The following is an 18,196-nucleotide window of genomic DNA, read 5'->3' as shown; positions in this document are numbered from 1 at the left end:
TCAATATTGTTTGGTTCCCAACATTCTTCAAAATACCTTCCATTGTGTTTCATACAGGTTTGGAATGACATGAGGATAAATAAATGATTACAGTCTTCATTTTTTAGTTATTATTTACTGATGAATCTCATTTTCCATTGTGCATATTTAAACTAGTACATCATGTCCATTACAAACACAAAAAAACAATGAAACTTCATGACAATGACATAAAATCTGGCAATTTTGCGTCACACCAGTTTTCATCTGAATATCTGAATACATATGTAAATTACATTTCAGATCTTAGTTGGAGATTATCAGAAATCGACTTACATTTTCATTTGTTCCTTGCTAAAAAATACTATATGAAATATAGTGCATGAGCTGTAAAGATAATTTTTTTGATGATTGTAGGACAAATTTGGCAGATGGGCAGCTGGGTAGATTACTTATAAACAGTGTTGGGAAGGTTACTTTGGAAATGTAATAGGTTACAGATTACAAGTTACCCTACTTAAAATGTAATAAGTAGTGTAACTTTTCAATTACTTTATTAAAGGGGTTATATGATGCTTTTTTAAAGATCATTATTTTGTGTATTTGGTGTAACAGAATATGTTGACATGCTTTAATGTTCAAAAAACACATTATTTTTTGATTACATTTGATTAATTTTTGATTACTTTTCTAAATGTCTAATATTTTCAACTGTTAATCATTTTCAAACATGTAAACCAGGCAGGGTTAAACTTACAATATGTGCTCAACACTGATAACTTTCAGACTTTTTGAAATCCCTCATCACTTGAATAAAGATTATATTTTAGTTTTAAAGGAGACATTGGATGCAAAATATCTTCATTTGCATATAAATGTGTCTTAGCAGTGTGTGGACACAACCACCCTACAATGATAAAAATTCACTCCTTTTTTTAACCCCCCAAAAACCTAAACAGTCTCAATTATCAAGCCATTTTGATTTTGGAATGAATACCAGCGCTCTCTTCCACCTTCAGCAGGATCGGGAAAGGTCTGATTTGAACATGGTACACCCAAAGTGCAATGGTGCTGTATGTCAGCGTGCTGCCCACAAGGCTATTGGTGTCAACACACTTTTTATTTTTTATGATTATTTGCGAATCGCATTTGCTCTTCCACAAAAGAGAGGGGCGGGGTGAGCAGAGCTCATCAGCATGTAAAGAGACATGCACGGAAACGAGTCGCTGTGAACAGAGCTGTTTTTGACAAGGTAAAAAGGGTGTTGTTTTACACGACCACTGAGACCATTTCAAGAATACCCTAAAGAATCATACCAATGTGTAAAACGGGCATCCGATGTCCCCTTTGAAACACAGCCACCACAAAATCAGACTTACTTTAAAATCATTTATAGACATTCATTCATAGACAGGAAACACTGGAATCTAACAATGCCTTAGAAAAAACAGTTGATCTTAAAAAAATAAAGCATATACATAAACCCTGTGTAAAACGGGCATCCGATGTCCCCTTTGAAACACAGCCACCACAAAATCAGACTTACTTTAAAATCATTTATAGACATTCATTCATAGACAGGAAACACTGGAATCTAACAATGCCTTAGAAAAAACTGTTGATCTTAAAAAAATAAAGCATATACATAAACCCTATCGGATAAGCATGTTATAACCTTCTGAAACATTGGTGTTTCATATTTTAGAGCAGTCACTGCAATTTATGAAAGAACTCAATTAAATATGTATGTGGGAGTGTTTGTGAAAAAAATCTGATGTAACCCCCTTTGTAATCCTTAACATTTTCATAAGTAACTGTAATTTAATTATATATTTTTTCTTAGTAACTGTAACTGATTACAATTACTTTTATTTTGTAATTAAATTACGTAATTCCATTACATGTAACTAGTTACTCACCAACACTGCTTATAAATGCTAATCAAATTATAATCTGTTACTGATTTCAAATTACATAACATAAAGTGTAGTCAATAACAATGTATTAGATTACACATTTTAGGTAAGACTGTTTATTAATTACTTTTAGATTTCTTTTGACCTAATTTGTTTGTCACATGGAAGGATAATCTTGTGCCAATTTGATATAGGCTTCAGAATGATTTTTATATCTATATATTTATAAAGATTTCAAAGAAATGATCAATTAGGAGAATAAATTATGAACAAATTGCCATTGCGTGAATAACATGTAATCAATTAAGAAGTAATCTAATTATGAGTATTTTAAAAAGTAATGTAATTGAATTACAAGTTCTTACAAGTAATTTCTGGAATCTGATTGTGTAATCTAAATTACATGTAATCAGTTACAGTAACACTGTTTATCTATTATTCAGTTTCTCATGAAAAACACAGCATTTGGATTTAGAATGACGTAAGGATGAGTAAATAATGACACAATTTTCGTTTTTGCGTGAACTGTCCCTTTAAGGTGAATGTTTATGATAGAACTCTGTTCTTAATTCAGTTATAAACTTCAATAATGAACTTGTTCTACCATCCCACCCAAAATTATCTTTGTAAACACATTGTAAAATGTCCAAGCCAGTTGTGTTCTCTCTTCATTGCCATTTCTGCATATGTTTGCACGTTTCCCCATCATCCTGCTCAGAGGGCGTGACCGATGGGCGGGGCTCAGCGCCAATAAACTGTCTGTCTGAAGAGCTGGAAGCAGAAAGGGAGGGATGAGGCAGCAGGCTGGCTCATTAAGGAGGATCGTTAAGACTGATCATTAAGCTTGTTATGCAAAATTACCTAATTTTTACACAAGGGGGGGAGGGGGGGGGGGGGTAACAGCCATACAGATGTGACTCTTTGTTGCTTTCAATCACTGAAATTTCCACATTGCCGCAACAAAATAACAGATTGTACAAATACATTACCATTAAGCATCTTTACAGTCAATCATTTTGTGGCATCTTGAGAATATGATAGAAAAAACCTTGTTAATGTTTAACGCTTTTGTCCAGTTACTCCCCGGGACTGTTTCGCTACAGTGTTTGGAATCAGTGGGGTGATCATCACTATTGATGAACGCAGCATTAATGGCTTTGATTATGGCTTTTTTGGTGCCGGGACAGAGGGTGAGGGTGGGGAGGCAGGACAGGCGTGAAATGAACTGTTCCGCCTCAGTAACCCTCCATGGTCTCTCTCTTAAAGGGGTAATTTTCTGCGTGGTGCTGCGATCTGTGTGTGTGGAGGGGGGTGTCGCTGTTAGAAACATGTCGTGGGATCTGAGATGTGCCAGAGTATGTGTTTTCATGCAATGTGATGTCCTGTTGTCTTTTTTTGTTTTTTTTTTAAAGGGGGGCAGGGGTGAGATTATTTCACTTACAGGGATTTTTCTTTTTTTTTTAAATTTAGGTCCTGTTGTTTTTAGAATAAAACTGAGAGATGTATGCTTGTTTCTTTCTTTCTTTCTTTCTTTCAGAAGGGCCTTTTTTAAAGTTAAAGAGACTGTTTGGAACATGTTTTGGGATCTGAGAAGTGCAGGAGGGTATTTTCATGGGATTAATGTCCTGTCTTTAAAAAAGACATGAGAGGGATATGTGTACTTTTCCATTTTTCTTACTGAAAACTTTGTTTTATCAAATAGTCCTTTTTTAAGTTAAAAGGGCTGTCTGGGACACATTTTTGGATCTAAGATGTGCGCGTCTGTGTGTTTTCAGAGAATTTATTTCCTGTTGTCTTGATAAAAGTAGATAAAAATTATATATACGTTGTGCCTACTGGAAATAATATGTTTTTGTCTGAAAACTTTTTTTAAGTAGAAAGAACTGTGTTACGTTATAGGATTTAGTTATTTTTTTGTGTGTGTTTGTGTGTGTGTGTTTATGTGATTTATGTAATGAGACATGAGAGAAATATGTATGTTTATCCATTTTTCTTTCTAGAAACGTATTTTTATCAGAAAGGCTTTTTTTTCAGGTGGAGTGGAAATGAACTGTTCCGCCTCAGTAACCCTCCATGGTCTCTCTCTTAAAGGGGTAATTTTCTGCGTGGTGCTGCGATCTGTGTGTGTGGAGGGGGGTGTCGCTGTTAGAAACATGTCGTGGGATCTGAGATGTGCCAGAGTATGTGTTTTCATGCAATGTGATGTCCTGTTGTCTTTTTTTGTTTTTTTTTTAAAGGGGGGCAGGGGTGAGATTATTTCACTTACAGGGATTTTTCTTTTTTTTTTAATTTAGGTCCTGTTGTTTTTAGAATAAAACTGAGAGATGTATGCTTGTTTCTTTCTTTCTTTCTTTCTTTCTTTCAGAAGGGCCTTTTTTAAAGTTAAAGAGACTGTGTGGAACATGTTTTGGGATCTGAGATGTGCAGGAGGGTATTTTCATGGGATTAATGTCCTGTCTTTAAAAAAGACATGAGAGGGATATGTGTACTTTTCCATTTTTCTTACTGAAAACTTTGTTTTATCAAATAGTCCTTTTTTAAGTTAAAAGGGCTGTCTGGGACACATTTTTGGATCTAAGATGTGCGCGTCTGTGTGTTTTCAGAGAATTTATTTCCTGTTGTCTTGATAAAAGTAGATAAAAATTATATATACGTTGTGCCTACTGGAAATAATATGTTTTTGTCTGAAAACTTTTTTTAAGTAGAAAGAACTGTGTTACGTTATAGGATTTAGTTATTTTTTTGTGTGTGTTTGTGTGTGTGTGTTTATGTGATTTATGTAATGAGACATGAGAGAAATATGTATGTTTATCCATTTTTCTTTCTAGAAACGTATTTTTATCAGAAAGGCTTTTTTTTCAGGTGGAGTGGTGTAAGCCTGCAGGCGTCGATGCCTGAGTGTGTTTGAATAGTCTAATATCACAATGCCCATTGAGTGCTGTTGCTTCAGGTGTCGCTTGTACTGCAGACTCAGCATTGTCTGAAGTGTAGTTCATTATCCAGACTCGCCCAGGCTTGACAACTTATTATCTTTCTCCTGAATTCTGACTCCATTTCAATTACCCTCCAACAATGTGTGGCCCTTTCGACAAGCCCCGCCCAGCCTCCCCAAAGCAGCCCACCCACAGCACTCTGCCTCCACCAATAATACACACTGCAGCAGCAGTTCCACCAATTACGGTGACAAGATTGAGCTCGTTATCTAGAGGATTTGTCTTATCAGCCAATCAGAGCAGCCACTGTCAGAGAGAGGCGCAGGACAGCACGCTTATCTGAAGACTTGTGGCACCAACTCGAATGAGACCGACAGCTGTATTAACACAGAGACAATGCAAACCGTAGGTCATGGAGACTTGTAGAGGCCTCTTCTTACCGTCCCAGTCTCTCCATCACTGCATCTCGTCATTTTTTTTTTTTTCTCTGTTTGTCTCGTCCCTCTTCCACAGCCACACATGACTGCCTCCTTCAGATTTGCATACGTCTAAGTGTCCCAGTTCATCACTGTTTCACTATTTACTGATCACAGACAAATTAACTTGTCATGCTGCCAATGATCTGTTGAACTCATGTTTGGAGGTATCACACTATCCATTAGACCAAAGGAATAGATGATTATTTTGTCCCCCACCATCATCATTAGCACTACTTGTGCTAAATGTGTTGATTTGGTGAAGTTTAGTTTAAGTATTATGTCTGAATTTTTAAGATCTTTGAAGGAGATATTAGTTTTAGGATTTTCTATAGAGATTAACAAAGCAAAGATTTATAAAGTGTCCATTGAGATTATTTAAAATTCTTCAATGTGAAACACACACACACACACACACACACACTTGTAAAGCTATCTTTCTGGGGACTTGCCGTAGACTTCTATTGTTTTTTTAATGATAGTCTATCCACTACCCCTTACAGAACCCTTTCTGCATTTTTACATTTTAGATAAGCATCATTTAGTATTTTTATAATATTTTTTTCTTCAGGTTTTACTACCAAATGCCCCAATGGAGAAGAAACCTCTATACACACACACACACACACACACACACACACACACACACACACACACACACAAATAGCATCAATAGACGTAAAGAATAAAATGATCTGCTGCATTAAAGAGTGCAAATATGAATGCAGTTAAATTAGTTATTTAATTTCTATTTGCTACTTTTTTGTTACAGCCTAATGTTTCCAATTTGCTTGTCTGAGATATTTTTTTGTATTAAATGTTCTAATACATGCAATACTTTGACTATTACCAGACAATTGCTGCATTAAAATAGATAGGCCTATTTCAAGTATTGCTTTATTTGATATGTTAAATTACAGAAAACAGTTGCGTTATATTTAAAAGTATTTAAAGCTGTTTGTACTGTTCAAAGAATTATTTAATCCACAAAATATCATCCAGTCTTGAATACACTGTCACAAAAAGTAGTAAAATGTCTGTCGTGCGTAAACTCATTGCGTAATATGACCCATTTATTTCTCTTTAGAAATACAAGGAATATGAGAAGTCGGTGCGAACAGAGGAGATCGACGGCGCAAAATTGGTGAAAAATGTGGCGCAGAATATGGAGGAAATATTTCGGAAAAAAGCGGAGGCCACACGAGTAAGTAACTTAAGTGGGGGAAAAAACTGAATATGTTCTGCTGGCGACTTCCGTTTTATTTTTAAACTAATAGCCTTAGCGTACGCTTAATATTTTTGTTCATATAATTTGGAATGATTTGTATTATTATAAGCTATTTTTCGAGTTATTTGACGATTTTTGCATGAATTCCTATTGTTTCAGTCAGCATTTTCCATCACTCGTCTATTGTCTTAGATGCTGCAGCCGCAACAGCTTTATTTATTACTACCGTATAAAAATCCTCTCGATTAAAGCTTCTCTCTTCTATATGGAAGAACATATAGCTGTTCCCGTTACAACCAGCTCATGCCGTTATTCTTCAGAGGGACACAAGCGGTCCAGGCTTTAATTGCCTGTGTGTGTGGAGTGTGTGGAGGAGATAGGCTTATCTAACTCCTGCAGATACACACTGTCACTTTATGATGCAATGGAGTCGGTTTGCCATGAAAGGTAAAACCCATGAAATACACCTCATGCATTTGTAGCTTTCAACCGCATACTGATTTTATAAAATGCACGCGCGTATTTATGCGAAATAAATGTACACGTTTGTCGGATTTGAAGGGAGTTAATGCAATTTATACCACTGCAATCCAAGTGCATTGCAGCACATTTGATTTCGTTTGAAAAGAATTCTACAAATACGGGAAAACATAATTTAAACATTTTTGTTTCATGTTTGTATCCAGATTGGTTTTATTTTTGAATGGTTTCCTGCTGGCAATTTACCCGGAAATAGTTTATCTATCTTAAACATTTTTTTTGTATACAAACCACTAATGGTTTTGTTATATAACCTACTTGTGATATGTTAAATCTATAATAAATTGACAAGTGATCAAGCGTCTTCTGTTCGCGAGCATGACAGAGGAAATCTAATAGTTAACTACGCGTCATTTAGACTTTTAAAACAACATGGCTCAAATGTTAATGTTTTTAGAAACATTATATTTCTGATTTAAATCTCTACCGAAACCATAAATGCTTATTGGTCATGTTTGTTAAAGTTCAGACCGATTATAACGGCTACGGGAAAAAGCGTCGTGTTACGTTACTAACCTCCTCAGGTAAACGTGCTATTCCGTTCGCTAGCGCCGCCTGTTCGCCGAGAGGTGAAAATACCAGCTCTAACTAACTCGTCCTTTAGCTTTTGTGGTTAATGAGGCGATTAAAAACACTATTGAAATGTATTTGTGTGTAAAAAGAACACGCAAGCCACCCCCAGCCTTTTGTTTTGACTGTCTTTTGGGGTCAAAACAAAAAGACAGTCTATAGGCTAATTCGCACCCTGTTTGTATCTAAATATTAGGAACTCAACATATTGCTGACATGCCTAAACAAAGACTTTTTTTTTCAGGAACATAACCTCATTTTATTATTATTATGTTTTACAGAGCAGCTTGGCTTATATTTCTAGTGGGTGTTTATAAATTGGCACAAAGCCTAATTTTTGGTTATGTTGCTATAATTTCCTCGAAATGCGACAAGTATTAATTCTTTTTCCTAAAGCGCTTTGTGGATTGGAAGCAATTATACCGGCATGTAACTAAAAATGCATGCCAGCAGTTTTCAATGACAACAAAACATACACTGTCCTACACACACACAACATTGTGTTTGCCGCAAGGCAACAGACCGCCATGTGATATATCTGTTTGCAAGCAGCAGGTAAACTAAACTCTTTAGTTTTTACTTTAAAGAGGTCGCCTTATACAATTACTTTCATAAATAATTCAGAATGACTATTTAATTCATAATTCTTTATGACTGGGGTTGTCACTTTTATTCTCTGGTGAATGTTGCTCAGGGTCAGTTTATTATTGAAAGTCAATATATGAGTTCATATATAATCAAAGGAATTTTGAAAGCATGTTAACTTATGATCAGATAAGCATTATAATATATAGTATATTTGTTAATGACTTATTGATGAAATATATGAAAGTTATAAAATGTGTTTTCATGTAGTTAGAGGCTCATCATCACAAATGTCTGCATCTCTGAAAGCTCTCATAGCCCATCAAGATGAAATCTTTGTGTGTTGCCATCAATCATCCTAGTTTCTGCTGTTTTCTCTGTCATCTGTAGAGGCTCGTAGAAGCGGCAGAAGAAGCTCATCTCCAGCATGAGGAGAACCCTGACCTACAGGTGAGAGAGTTTGTACACTTGTACAGTTTGCTTTGCAGTATTATATGTGATGATTTCAGAACCATGGACAGTTCTTTGTTCAGAAACAAAGAAAAACCCAGTCGTTCTAATGCTCTGATGCCACTTTGTCAGAAATATCCAAACCCGTCTAAAATTACATGCATATTCATTTTTAAAATGCTCCTATTGTCATGGATGTTTCATAGGGTGTAATAGGAAATTGTATTGTGTTCTTTAGAATAGACTCTTAGGGGATGTTTTAATGGTAAAGCCCCTCACACTCCTTGCTGTAATCTTGTGGCCCTGCTTTATGCAAATGTCCTGTACATGACCTCCAGCTTAGTTCTTGAAGTGAATTATTTTTATATATATATTTATGTGTTGGAAAGCCCTCCCCTCTCTCCAGCCTCTGCACTCCGACTAAGATAAATGACTCAACATTGGCTGCGCTATTCAGGGACAAATGGAAAATTCACTGAAGCAAAATACGTTTAAAATAATGGTATCCCCCCTCAGTAATGAATTCATGCGCTCACTCTGTTATACATGGGAATACATTTCCAATGATTCATAAATGTTTTTTTATTCACGTAACTAATTATAGTGAAAGAGTCAGATTGCAGCCTCTATATTTCTGTATGTGGTTTTTGTAACAGAAATCTTCTTGCTAAACAGAAGGATGCTTATTTTAGAGCTTCAAACTCTTTATTGTAACTAGTGCTGTCAAACGATGAATCGCTATTAATCGCATCCAAAATAAAAGTTTTTGTTTACATCATATATGTCCTGTGTCCTGTGTATATTTATGTATATATAAATACACACACATACAGTATATATTTTGAAAATATTTACATCTATATACATTTATATATTTATATTCTTATATTTTATATTATACATAACCATATTTAATACATAAACATAACATATTTTTCTTAAATACCGTAACTGCAATCCAAGTGCATTGCAGCACATTTGATTTCGTTTGAAAAGAATTCTACAAATACGGGAAAACATCATTTAAACATTTTTGTTTCATGTTTGTGTCCAGATTGGTTTTATTTTTGAATGGTTTCCTGCTGGCAATTTACCCGGAAATAGTTTATCTATCTTAAACATTTTTTTTTGTATACAAACCACTAATGGTTTTGTTATATAACCTACTTGTGATATGTTAAATCTATAATAAATTGACAAGTGATCAAGCGTCTTCTGTTCGCGAGCATGACAGAGGAAATCTAATAGTTAACTACGCGTCATTTAGACTTTTAAAACAACATGGCTCAAATGTTAATGTTTTTAGAAACATTATATTTCTGATTTAAATCTCTACCGAAACCATAAATGCTTATTGGTCATGTTTGTTAAAGTTCAGACCGATTATAACGGCTACGGGAAAAAGCGTCGTGTTACGTTACTAACCTCCTCAGGTAAACGTGCTATTCCGTTCGCTAGCGCCGCCTGTTCGCCGAGAGGTGAAAATACCAGCTCTAACTAACTCGTCCTTTAGCTTTTGTGGTTAATGAGGCGATTAAAAACACTATTGAAATGTATTTGTGTGTAAAAAGAACACGCAAGCCACCCCCAGCCTTTTGTTTTGACTGTCTTTTGGGGTCAAAACAAAAAGACAGTCTATAGGCTAATTCGCACCCTGTTTGTATCTAAATATTAGGAACTCAACATATTGCTGACATGCCTAAACAAAGACTTTTTTTTTCAGGAACATAACCTCATTTTATTATTATTATCACACATACAGTATATATTTTGAAAATATTTACATCTATATACATTTATATATTTATATTCTTATATTTTATATTATACATAACCATATTTAATACATAAACATAACATATTTTTCTTAAATACCGTATATACATGCTTGTGTTTGTATTTATATGTACATAATAAATATACACAGTATACACACATATATGTAAACAAAAACTTTTATTTTGGATGCGATTAATCGCGATTAATCGCGACAGCACTAATTGTAACACATTCAGTCATATTTATACACTCATAAATTATAATAATAATAATACTCTTTCAATAATAATACTCTTTCACTCCTTTTTTTAAATAATTTCTAGGCATTTTAACATTTTAACAAATTTCTAACATTTCTCTGTGTATGTATGTATATATTCTCCATGTATGTTTGTACATATCTATCTCACTGCATATTTATTATAGGAATAAATATAAGAAAATCCTAAAATAATTTGTAGCCCTAATACCTCTGTAGTCAGTAGACCTTGAAAAAATAAATAAATAAAAATATTGCTGTCTATATATATACTAATGTTATATTTAGTGTGTGTGTATATATATATATACATATATAATGTATATATATATAGTGTATATACATTTTTCTTTAAATATTGCTGTGTAAGAATGATTTATTAAAAGAACATTGTTATTGATTTTGATGTCGATACAGGAATAAATAAAAGAATAAAAAATAAATGAATTAATTACAAATACATAATAACAAAGCACCAAAGATATAGGATATGACATGGATGTTGTTATTGTTGAATTTTTCCCCCCGCCTCAGTGTAAGTATATAGAAACTAGTCTGGCCGAGAGTGAATGTTTCTAAAGGTCTGGATGAAACGGTTCTGACCCGTGACTCTTTGAATGAGGAGTTCTGACTCAGAACCCACTGAGACCGGGATTCGGTCGGGTGTGCAGCACCTGCTCCTGCTGTTTGTTGATAACCCTCAAAAGCTTGTCGCATTGCTGTCAGAAATGCTGAGAGTGGAGCGTTTCTCCTCTCAACTTCACTCCCCCTCTGCCCCTCCAGGGGTGTATCACCGGAGCGCCCAGCCGTGGTATGAGCTGTCATTGCTGGGCTTTGTACTGATGCCCCCCTCCCCAACAGGAGCTGTAGTCAAGTGCATACACACATACACACACTGCTTTATGGTAAACACAAAGGTGTTACCAAGTACACTCACCTAACAGATAGATAGCCTCTTTTCACAGAATGACCTTTGGTTCAGTAAAGTGAGAGGTAGTTTAATCACGCAGGGCCTCTGGACACAATCTAAATGTTCTTCGTCCGTTATCCTTTATAGTTCGACTGGGGCAATGGTGAGAAATGTTTGTGTGTGTGCGTAAACTAACATTTTTAATGGTTTAGTTGCACCATTTGTTTTTTATCTCACAGAAGTGTTTGAATCTGTGCCCATATTTGACAAAGTCTGCATTCAAAAAGTCATAAATTTCTATATGAACATTTTTAGAGAAACAAAGTTGATACTTAAACATTACAGATTTCTGTGAAGTCCCTGTTAGATTATATTTATTAATGTTTGTTTACTCACCATTTATGTGATCAAAAATATAGCAAAAACAGTAATATTATTACACTTGTAAAGACTTTTTTTAATGTTTTAAAATGTAATTTATTCCTGTGATGCAAAGCTGAATTTTCAGCATAATTACTTCAGTCTTCGGTGTCACATGATCCTTCAGAAATCATTCTAATATGCTGATTTGCTGCTCAAGAAACATTTCTTATTATTATTAATGCTGAAAACAGTTGTGCTGCTCTGAAATTTTGTAAAAAAAAAATCTGGATTTTTTGCTGAAAATTCAAAAGAACAGCATAAATATGAAATAGAAAACTTTTGTTGCGATTTAAAAAAATCTTACTGACCACAAACTTTTAAATATAAAAGTTTACTGTAACATAATAAAATTAATATTAATAGTATGCAATAATATATATATTAATAATAATAATTTTTATTTTTCTCCAACAGTACGAGTATTTCAACGCAGTGCTTATAAATGAGGTGGATGAAGACGGGAACAGTGTAGAGCTGGGAGGAGAGTTTCTCCTGGAACCCAATGATCATTTTAATAACCTATCAGTCAACCTCAGCCTCAGCGTGGTGCAGGTGCCAACCAACATGTACAATAAAGGTAATGCATTCTGTTTTTACCTGGACATACAGGATATGAGGTGTGATGAGATGTGATTCAACCAACATGACACGTTGATTGGTTGATGGCAGTACAAGAACACGCACAGTCCCAAAACTGGTTACTATCCTGAGCAGCAGGATGAGAAAAACATCAGTCCTTTCATGCTTTTAAGAGCCCTCTGAAAATTGAGAATTGGTAAAACATCTGATATAATGTAATGTAATGTATGTTTTTGATTTATATGTTGCCTGCAAGAAGTGTATTTTGACATCAGAATGGTTATCAGTGGAGAAAGATGCTTTGTGCAACAAAATGGTGCAGTTCGCCATCTACCAGCAGGGGAAACTGCTTAAAGTTGCGATGAAATAGATGTGACGGCAAATCTTTTCTTCCATATTATGACATATATACAAGTGAAATAGATTATTTTATCAAAAAATAAAATTGATTAAAATGATAAAATGAAATAAAAAATACATGCATGAATGAATTGTTCACAGTGAAATCAATAACATGCATTTAGAAAATAGATTTTCATGAAAAGAAAATATGCGCTATTAGTCAAAAGTTTCGAATCATTTAGTTTTTTTAAAATAAAATTAGAAATGTTATTATAATTTAAACTGTTTTATATATTAATTTTTTATTTACTTTTTTATTGTCATTTTAAATGATAATATTTTAATAAAAAAAAATTAATGTACACATTTAATTCATTATTATTGGTGTTCAGTTTTTAATAATAGTTCTTATTTCTTATCAGTATTGAAAACCTTTTTTTTTCTGCTTAATATTTTGTGGAAACTGTGATGCTTTTTTTAAAGATTCTTTGGTGAATAAAAAACAACCTTTTGTTACATTATAAATGTATCTACAGTCACTTTTGATCAATTTAATGTCCTTGCTGAATAAAAGTATCAAAAGGTAAAAAAGTTTTTTTTATCCCATACTTTTGGGTGGTTTATCACTGTTCTTGTATAATAAAAATATTAAGCAGCAAAAGCTGTTTAAAAAAATTATTCCAAACCTTTAACTGGTAAAATAAAAACAAGTTTACAGTTCATGCCGTATGTGTAATGTGATAAATGTGTTCATTTATGGGTCCTCTAGGCAGATTAATTGAGAAACAGAGAGAGTAACTTTATTAACAGTTTAAAAGCTTTAAACGTGCCATTATATTTCTCAATAAAAAGCTCCTGGGTGTCCTAACAGAAACTGCCCCACATTGCGGAGTGAAAGACAGAGAGAGTTAAGTTAGTATGTCATAGAGCAGTGATAATAGCCAAACACCTCAGGTCATTCTGAAGTTACTGATCCAAGAACGAACTCCTCAGTGTCACTGCAGTACTACGGGTCAATAACTACCTGGGGACAACGCAACGAACAAAGCCAAGGGCTCGATGCCCCAGCGAAGAGTGCGGTGAGAACGGAGTAATCACTCTTAAAGTAGCTGTTCGCTTTGTGATCTGTGGATGCCGCAGTGGCCGCTCATGCATGGTGGATGCGCCTCGACCCTTTGTGTGCGCCCGTAATGGCCTTTCAATGGCTGCGCTTTGTGTGCTGGAGGACAAAAGCAAAGGGTTTTTTATGGAGTCAAGTTGGACTTGGAGCTGAAGGAGGGGTGGAACTGGATGAGGTGATTTAATCGCTCCGCTTTTGGCTTGTACGACGAATGAAATAAGGGTTAAAGGTCAAATTAGAACTCTGTTATTGGAATGATTGCAAATGATGCTTCAATTAAACTTTTCTCACTCTTTCTCTCTCCGTCCTTTTAGACCCTGACATAGTTAATGGAGTCTATTGGTCGGAAGCCTTGAACAAAGTTTTCGTGGAAAACTTCAAAAGGGACCCGACTCTTATTTGGCAGTACTTTGGAAGCGCTAAAGGTTTTTTCCGACAATACCCAGGTGCGTAATGTTGCATTATGTCAGCGCAGGAATTGATGAAGATCAAACTGGCTGATTTCACTAATGTTTTAATTTTACAGACCATCAGAGAAGACATAAGAGAAAATTCATTCCATTAATCAAAGCCTGCGGCGGACTAAATCACATCTTACATCTTATAGCATTATGCCAAATTTACATATATTAGCTATTTGTGCTAAACAGATGTGGTTAAAGAGCTGAACCGGCAGAGATGTCCAATCTGTTTGATTTCTAACTAAAGAGTCTGCAAACTATAAAACAATAAATGTGAAACATTGAATGAAGTTATTAAGAACAGTTCTGAGATATGGATGTATATGTATTTAAATATATGTATGTATGTATGTATGTTTATTTTAAATTGTAAAAGTATTTCACAGTATTACTGTTTTTATGGTGTTTTGATCTAATAAATTCAGCCTTGGTGAGTATAAGAGACTGCTTTCAAAAACCTGACAAACCCCAAACTTTTTTAATTAATTTGTTTGGTTTTGAAAGTTACAATTTGTTCATCCACTTTAAAAAAAAGCAAGGGAATTTGTTTAATATCCATAAGTGAAATAATTAGTACCCTTTAGTATATCAATTAATTTGAAACCAAGTTTTTAATTAACGCTCGCTGTGTCTAATATTTCTTGTGTTTCCAGTACAACCAAGAGATCCGTTATGTGGAGCCCTGTCTAAACGGCACGCTCGTTCAAGCTGACAGTACTAATAAGGATGTATGTCTTTCTCTTATTAAACAATGGCACATACTTTCTGGCTATAATTATCTAATTTTCAGTGAAATTAGGACTCTTAAAACATATCTGAAAGCCATTCTACTTGTTCTTATTCATCAGCACTTTAAAGAGCATCTGGACAAGTTATTCGCCAAAGGAATCGGGCTTCTGGGCAATGCACTGACTGAGGCTTTCACTATCTTAAATGAGGTCGGTGAAGATTACCAAAAGCGTGAGATTACAGAGGTCCGGTATCAGGACAGCTCTCCGTTCTGCTCCTGCACAAGTGTGTGTGCGTGTTTTCTCACTGTTCCAGTCCCTCCTCGAGACACCGCTATCTCTCCCTGTGATTAATTGTGGTAATTGACAGCACTGATTAATACGCTGATGAAAGAGAAAGCAATTGCAGACGAGATAGTGCTCAAAGTCGGTCCGGTTGCGCCCTTTATCTCTCTTTTCTCAGACCACTAGTTTCACGGAAAGAGCGAGGAGGGGAGAAACGCAGAGACAGAAGGAGGATAGGGTTATATCTGTATTTGTCACATTCATTAGAGCCAGACCATTAATATGGTAATCATAAAAGCCAGAGTCCGGCCCCTTTAAAGGACCGTTTACTGTGTTTGTGTCTGATTGGTTGAAAGTATAAAAAAAAGAATGAAGTAGACTCAGCAGTCTTTGACTTTTCGAATGACATCATGCACTGCACCGCAGTAAAGTTTGTTTGGTGGAAAAGACAATAGCAGAGAATCCAAAGCCTGATTATCACCAACAATGCAGGTTATTAACATATCCTTCTATACTATATAGCATTTTCTGCTCAGTCGATCTGTAAATACTAGATAAATATAGTTTAAATCCCAATCTTTATTTTGGAAGTGAACTCAAATAATGCTGGAAAACGTTATTTGGAACATACGGTTTTGTTCATGTCAATATAAGTTATTATATTATACACTACCTTCAAAGGGGTGTCAAGGAATTTTTTTTTATATAACTTTTTTTTTTATTGCTTTTATCCAGCAAGAACTCATTTAATGACAGTAAAAACTTTTATAATAATACAAAAGATTTCTATTTCAAATAAATGCTTTAATTTCGAACCCCATATGCATCAAATAATCCTAAAAAAGTATCACACTTTCCACAAAAAATGTAGTGTATTTCAACACTGATAACAATAAGAAATTATTTTAAGGACCAGATCATTAATACTGTATTAGAATGATTTCTGAAGGATCATGTGACACTAAAGACTGGAGTAATGATGCTGAAAATTCAGCTTTGCCATCAAAGAAATAAACTACATTTAAAAAATATATTAAAATAGAAAACAGCTATTTTAATATATATATATATATATATATATGCAGTGGTGTGAAAAAGTGTTGACCCCCTTCCCGGTTTTTAAACTTTTTGCATATTTGTCACACTTAAAAGATTCAGATCATCAAACTAATTTTAATATTACACAAAGATTATGCAAGTAAATACAAAATGCAGTTTTTAAATTATTATTTATTTTATTAAGGGAAAAAAGCTGTCAAATCATCATTTAAAAACTGCATTTTGTATTTACTTGCATTATCTTTGTGTAATATTTAAATTAGTTTGATGATCTGAAACATTAAAGTGTGACAAACATGCAAAAAAATAAGAAATCATGAAGGGGCCAACACTTTTTCACACCACTGTATTTCACAGTATTTTTGATTAAATAAATGCATTGTTGTCCATAAGAGCCCTCTTACAAGAACATATTAACAAAACAAAAATTTATGTAAAAATATTACCAACTTACCTTTAAAAATACAATTTTAACTCACATTTTCTATGACATTGTATAGGTTATTATTATTTTGTTTTTTCTTATTATTATTACAAATTTCTACTAGATGACTTTTGAACCTGGCTGCAATTATAACCTTATATTATCTTTTTGTTTGTACATGATCTTGTCTGTTGTCTGCATACAAAGATTTGATCATAACATGCAATACTTTGCCAATAATGTTAATGCATTGTTACCTGTACAGTAATCACACACATACTGTATGCAACCAACGTAATCATAACATAACTAAACAATAAAATATTACAAAGTTGTGCTATTTTGTGTCCAATTTTAAGCTACTGATACTGAAAAAAGTACAGTAGTTAATTTTGGGGCATTGCTACAATACTTTAGCTAGTCACTCTTGACATTGACCAATCAGCATTCAGGATGTATCATACAGCATAAACACAGTATCGGATATATCTCTTTTCACAGACTGGTAATGTAAATGCAGAAACCATTTTGAAGACAATTTCCTGTTTGATTCTGTTGTTAAGTTTTAGCTTTATGTGTTAGTGAATCTCTCTAAGGCTGATAGTTTAAGCTTATTCTGTCGAGCTGAATTCTCATTCTCATAATGAAAAGTCTCTCTCTCTCATGTCTCCTTATCATTCCCTCTCACTGTGCAGATTAATCAGACCGGCCGAGGAAGTTCATGTAGTCAGGCGATCATGCTGATAACAGATGGAGGCACTGAAATGCACGATGATGTTTTCGCCAAATATAACTGGCCTGAGCGCAAGGTAAGATTAGGAAAATTATCAAAAAGGAGGTTTTCTGCACATAACAACCACATTTTCAGTTTAAAAGCATCAAAATCATAAATATGTATCATTAAATCTTACTTGAGATACATTATAAACTGCAGCATTATTTCTTTGAAATATATTGGTTCGTTTCCTGCCTAAGTGCAGCGTGTTTTCTCTTACTTTATGGATTTAGTTATGATTGCTTTTTTTTCACCTCAGCACAAGTGTAAAATTCCCTTTTGAGAGCGTTTTGACATTTTGAAGAATTGTGTTTGGCTCCTGCGGTGGTTGTCTGAAAAAGTGTGTTAATGTATATTGAATTGCTGACAGCACCA

General features: G+C 34.3%; 1 protein-coding gene across 1 annotated transcript in view; it reads left to right on the top strand.

The window, feature by feature from the left end:
• Positions 1–6,395: 6,395 nt before the first annotated feature.
• The window catches only part of LOC107581790 (voltage-dependent calcium channel subunit alpha-2/delta-3-like), a 39,832-nt gene continuing 28,031 nt past the window's right edge, over positions 6,396–18,196 (top strand). Inside the window, exons 1-8 of the mRNA XM_016267442.1 lie at positions 6,396–6,508; positions 8,618–8,677; positions 12,463–12,625; positions 14,404–14,535; positions 14,740–14,744; positions 15,204–15,278; positions 15,399–15,488; positions 17,742–17,855. Of these exons, the coding sequence (XP_016122928.1) occupies positions 6,470–6,508; positions 8,618–8,677; positions 12,463–12,625; positions 14,404–14,535; positions 14,740–14,744; positions 15,204–15,278; positions 15,399–15,488; positions 17,742–17,855 (678 nt within the window). The 5' untranslated portion in view covers positions 6,396–6,469. The remainder of the gene's footprint in view (positions 6,509–8,617; positions 8,678–12,462; positions 12,626–14,403; positions 14,536–14,739; positions 14,745–15,203; positions 15,279–15,398; positions 15,489–17,741; positions 17,856–18,196) is intronic.

This window comes from Sinocyclocheilus grahami, unplaced genomic scaffold (genome assembly GCF_001515645.1).
Source record: "Sinocyclocheilus grahami isolate Dianchi unplaced genomic scaffold, SAMN03320097.WGS_v1.1 scaffold3.1, whole genome shotgun sequence".
NCBI lineage: Eukaryota > Metazoa > Chordata > Actinopteri > Cypriniformes > Cyprinidae > Sinocyclocheilus > Sinocyclocheilus grahami.
The sequence above is the reverse complement of the archived record's forward strand: the minus strand, read 5'-3'. Positions and strand labels throughout refer to the sequence as shown.